This window comes from Nematolebias whitei, chromosome 11 (assembly GCF_014905685.2).
Source record: "Nematolebias whitei isolate Nwh7 chromosome 11, NemWhi1, whole genome shotgun sequence".
Classification (NCBI taxonomy): domain Eukaryota; kingdom Metazoa; phylum Chordata; class Actinopteri; order Cyprinodontiformes; family Rivulidae; genus Nematolebias; species Nematolebias whitei.
Genome location: NC_056508.1, coordinates 5,724,548 through 5,730,100, shown reverse-complemented (window position 1 = coordinate 5,730,100; position 5,553 = coordinate 5,724,548). Strand labels below are relative to the sequence as shown.

At 47.2% G+C, this 5,553-nt stretch overlaps 1 protein-coding gene across 1 annotated transcript; it reads right to left on the bottom strand.

Moving 5' to 3' along the window:
• Nucleotides 1-4,614: 4,614 nt before the first annotated feature.
• si:dkey-78k11.9 (P2Y purinoceptor 1) lies at nt 4,615-5,553 on the bottom strand. The gene has a single exon (XM_037683873.1). The coding sequence runs from the start codon at nt 5,551-5,553 to the stop codon at nt 4,615-4,617; it is 939 nt and encodes a 312-aa protein (XP_037539801.1).

Here is a 5,553-nt window from a genome sequence, read left to right as displayed (position 1 = left end):
AATCTCAGATTTAACAGGTGTGATGTCAACACCTGAGCCTGCATCACTGCTTCCTGTCTGGAGCGTGACAATAGTAGCAGGTCGTCCAGGTAAAACAAGACTCTCATCCCTGCCCTGTGCAACGGTTGCAGGGCCGTCTCCACACACTTTGAGGACGTACGAGGCGTGAGGGAATAACCAAACGGCAGCCTGTTGTACTGATACTTCATCCCTTGGAAGGAGAAACACAGGAATTTTCTGTGTTTTGGGATGATCGGTATGTGAAAATAAGCATCTTTCAGGTTGACGGAAAACAGACCAATCGTTTCTCTGGATGTTGTCCAACAGCTGTCTGGTTGTCAACATGTGAAACGGTCTGTCCATGATCGCCTTGTTGAAAAACTGACAGATCCAAAAAAAAAAGGGGGTCTTGTTCCTCCGGTCCGTTTGGGAACCAAGAAGTAATGTGAGTAAAACCCTGTGTTTTTCTCTCCGTTGGGAACTCTGGAGATTACTTCTTTTATCAGAAGCTCTTGGACTTCTGCATTTAGGGATGAGATTTGGTCTGGTGATGACAAGACCATCTCTAAAATTCCTCCGAACGGAGGGGGTCGGGTTGCAACTACAACGTGTAACCTTTGCATAACACCCTGGCCATCCATCTGTCTGGCGAGCATGTTTTTAGTCACTCCGCGTAACGTTCCTAGAGTGGACGTGCATTTAAGTGATGCGTCATGTTTTGTACGGATGTCATCCAGTCCGACGCCTCGACCGCTGTCTTGTGTCGCAGGAATGTTTTCCGCGTGACCCAAGGCGAGGCTTCCTCGAAAAGGCTCTGAACGCGCCCGTGTGCTTTGTTCGAACTGCGGACCAACCTTCATGTCTAGGTGGGCCAGTGTGTGTTGAGGCGAAGTGTGTGACAGCTGATGACACCGTGGGGCCGCGCGTTTGACGTCACTGTGGTGAAACGCGTGTCGCTCCTGCCGCGTGCAGTGTCCTGTGCTGGGTTCGCTTTGAGATCTTGCATCTATGCCGCCATGAGTAGGCGAGCGCTGCGAAGCAGTGAGTGCGACTTCATCTACGCCGTGCTGTTTGAGTGAAGGCTGCGAGCCCCGAGGGAGCACACGTTTTCTCTGGTGGGACGCGCGCCGCTCTCACTGGAAGCAAGGTTCGTCACTGGGTTCGCTCAGCTGTCTCACGCTTATGCTGCTATGAGCGGCCGAGCACTGAGATGCGGTGGATGAAGGCTACCCGCGCCGCGGCGGCACGCATTTGCTTTGATGCGGCGTGTGTCGCTCTCACTGAGAGCGAGGTCCTCCACCGACCCGACCTGCGGTCCTACATTTATGCCGATGTGGGCCGGTGAACGCCGGGGAGTTGTGTGTGCACCATCATCAACGCAACGCCGTTTGGGTGAAGGCTGTTTGCGTCGCGTGAGTGCATGTTTGACACCGCTTGGGTGAGGATCATGCAGCTCGGGTTGACAACGAGTTATTTCGCTTACCATTGTGACGTGTGAGCGTCTCGTCATGTCTTGGAGCAGTGGTGAGTTTAAAAAACCCTCATTAAAGACACCGTCTTGTTATGTGTGTGGAGGGTGTGTGCGCAGCCGCTGTGAGTCCATCCGAGCTTACAGACTGGCTAGAAACAGACACTTGATCATTGAATTATGTTTTTTTCAACATTTGTGTCATATTTACACACACCCGCCGTAGACCATCATTCTGAATCTTTTCTCCCATGAGCTCTGGGATTCGTTGGCCCAGGGCGCCGTCTGCTGGGGATCTCTGGGAAAAACGTTGGACACTCTGTTGCCGGGATGAAGAGGGCCGGTCTCTGACGGATGGGCTGAAGCTCAGCGAGACGGCCGTGGAACCGTCTTGCCACCGGCTCATTTCGTGTAGAGGAAGTGAGAAAAAGCCACTGTCAGATCATCTGAGCTGACAGACAGGTTGAAAAATAGACACTTTCATCATTAAATGATGTTTTACTCCAAACTCGTGTCACCTACACACATTCTCTGCCAAAACTGTCATTTGCTCTGCCATTTGTTGTCCTAGAGCGCCATCTGTTGGCGGTCTCTGAGAAACGCTAAAAAACTCTGTCCTCCAGCTGCGATGCGGGCCGGCAGACAGCAAAGAGGTGCACCGGTTGGGGATGACGTCAGCTGCCCTGCAGACAGAGCGTTGTCCCCTCCCGCCTCTGAACATGTACGCCAACAGCGTAACGTGTTGTTCGCTGCGGCTGTCTGGAACGCACATGCTGGTGAGTTCAGTCGAAGATCGGTGTCACTGTCTGGGTTACGCTAACCGGAGTCGCGGGACGCTGGTCCACCTGGACATCTTGCTCTGATGAAACCTCCATCAGGCTCGGCTCCAGGGGGCACTGACGGAAAAAACCGCTCGGTGAAACCCCTCTGCTCTAGTGATGGGCGCGGGCTGTGGAGACCGGCCCCCCAATCTACCAGGAAAGCCGGCTGTGGCCTTGTCCCGTAGGACATGCTGTTGGGAAAAAACAAGGCCAGATGGGGTCAGGACGGTGAGCCGGAAAAGGAGCCTAAAAAAAGAACCCTCCCGCCGGATCATCCGAACTGGCGGGAAAAGGCGCGGGACGTAAAAAAGGTCCCTTCATGTCAGCCACTCTTGGGTTACGCGGGCAACCCCAGAGGGTGCCGTCGGCCGGGAGAGGTGTGATCGCCGATGCGAAACGAGGTGGGATGAGGTGAGCATTCGCTCAGCCCCCCTCCACCGACACTACGCTCTCCAGGAGGGAATGAGCTGCGGAGGGCCGCTGTTGACGCTGCCTGTCCTGGAGGAACCATCCGATTCGCTCCGAGGGTCGGCGATAAGAGGAAAATTACAAGATTGCGTTGTCCAGCGTGTAGCGACCTGTCACTGAGAAATACTCCTCAGCACTTACCTTGAAACAAGATTGCTTGTCAGCTTCTCCTCGGGGAGGAGAGCTCACCGGGACGACCGGAGGTCGACGTGACGGGCCAAGCATTCTTAACAAAGGTTGGTCATCTACACAACTTTCCTTCTTCATTCTTCTGACAGTGCTATTAGCTCGCTGAAGAAAAATGGGAGCCGATTACCCACCCTTAACGTATTTTATATGGACCGGGTGGGGCCCACACAGCAAGTGGGCGTGGACTAAATTTTTCAGTGCAATGCTTCGCATAACGGGATAAACCCATCAGCGACAGCCTTAAAGGGCGAAGCTTATACGAAATAGAACTGTTGTGTATATCGAAACATGTTGAAAAAAGCACCTGTGCACAACAGGGTATGTAACACAAATAGACAAACAATCAAGACAAGCAACAAGTCCAAGCATAATTTTATATATTCTGTGTAAGTGCTTGTCCGTAAAATTACAGATGTGTCCATAGCATGATTTATTAGGAGTGTGTTTTAAAAATATTAAAAGATTAAATAGAACAGAAACAAACATAGATTTGTTTTATCAGATAAAGACATACGTCTTTATCTTAAAATTCAAATAGAACACAGATTTCACATCAAAATTGATGATGACATTTACACATCTTTTAATATTTGGTTCTCTTGAACAAAACTTTTTTTTTTTTTTTTTTTTGTTTTTTTTGCTTGGTTAGTGGAATCTAAAGCACATGGTGGATTAAAGTAGTGACTCAACAGACTATTGGAGACTCAAATTTGTCCCAATGTTTGAGTCATATTTTCAATTTCAATCCTATAGTTAGGGTCGGCTTGGGTTTCCTGAGCTGTCCCTTAGTTATGCTGCTATAGGCTTAGACTGCTGGAGGACAAACTGACCACACTTTTCACTCTACTACTGTCTTTACTCACTCTGCTCAACATTTGTAATTATTTTTTCTATAATTAACATGTGTTTTTTTGTCTTTCAGGTACACCTGGACCTATACCTGGACCTGCCATTCTGTGTTCGTCTGTCTCTCCTTCCTGTCCTCTCAACCAGCCGGTCAAAGCATATGGCCGCTTGTCCTGAGCCTGGTTCTGCTGGAGGTTTCTTCCTTTTAAAAGGGAGTTTTTCTTTCCACTGTTGCCACTGTGCTTGCTCAGGATGGGAGACTGTGATGAAGCCAAGATTCATCTTGTCTGCTGGATTCCTTAGATAGAGAACTTTACTAACTGGCTTTTATGTACAGTGCATTGCGAAAGTATTCGGCCCCCTTGAACTTTTCAACCTTTTGCCACATTTCAGGCTTCAAACATAAAGATATAAAATTTTAATTTTTTGTGAAGAATCAACAACAAGTGGGACACAATCATGAAGTAGAAACTTTATTGGATGTGTCAAACTTTTTTAACAAATAAAAAACTGAAAAGTGAAGAAAAACGAACACACGTGTGTCAACAGGCAAACGCGTCACAACTCTGTTAACAAAGTCAACAATGACAGAAAACCATTCAGCTGAATGGCGTGCTTGTTTGCAAAGTTTCTAGAATGTGTTTGCATTACCAAAAAGTGTGAAGAATGCAAGAATTAATAAAAGAGATAATGAAAATATAACCGTCATTTTTAATGTAGATTATTTAAACCTCTTGCTGTGATTTCAACTTAAAGTCTTTTAAAAAATGTTTAACTTCACCTTCACCTGTTTGTGCCACAGGTTCAACAGCTGATTTAGACTCAAAACAGCTGATGGAAGGTTGATCGAACTCTCTGGAGCAGCTGCCTGAGCTGAGCAGTAATGTGCTCATTTACATGGAGGTAAACCAGAGGATTCAGAGCACTGTTCAGACAAACAAGACCACGACCGATCTGATGAGCACTGAACACCCTAGAATCCCAATAACTGCATATTTTCTGCTTGATCAAAACTCTTGAATAAAGGCTGACATTCTTTAACACATAGTGGGGTGTATAACAAACTGAGAAGAGAAGAATCAAAATGAACAACAACCTCAAGCTTCTTTGCTTTAGGATCTTGTCAACTGTACGTTTGCGACGGAGAACACAAATCATGTGTCCATAGCAGCCCAGTGTGATGAGGAATGGTATGCAAAATCCAGTCAGAGTCCATCCAAGACTGTACTTCAGGTATTCTTCAATATATTCTTGAGAGGTGCTGTCAAAACATTTACTCTTCTTTCCAGAAGTTTTGGGGAAAAACATGTCTGGAAGACTTTGAACACTCGCCAGGATCCAAACCATGGCTGAGATGATCACAGAGTGAGACACAGTTATCCTTCCCATCACTCTCATTGGATGGACAATGGCCAGGTATCTGTACACACTTATACAAGTGAGGAAGCCGATGCTGCAGTACAAATTCAGGTTGAAGCAGAATCTTGTTACCTTGCAGAAAACACCTCCAAAGATCCACACATTTCCTTTTAAGTAGTACACCACCAGAAAAGGAAGTGTCAGCAGATACAAAATGTCGGCAAGTCCAAGGTTGAGAATGAAGACATTGACATCCCCCAGTTTCTTCCAGTTGTGCAGCAAAGACTTCAGTCCCCATCCATTAGCTACCAGTCCAACGATGAACACCAAGATGTAAAGTGCAGGCAGGATGCGATGCTGAAATAATTGCTTGTTGGGAAGAACACAGTTGGTTATATTCAT

Coding starts and splice junctions, on each gene's coding strand:
- si:dkey-78k11.9 (XM_037683873.1), bottom strand. CDS start 5,553: ATGAATATAACCAACTGTGTTCTTCCCAACAAGCAATTATTTCAGCAT.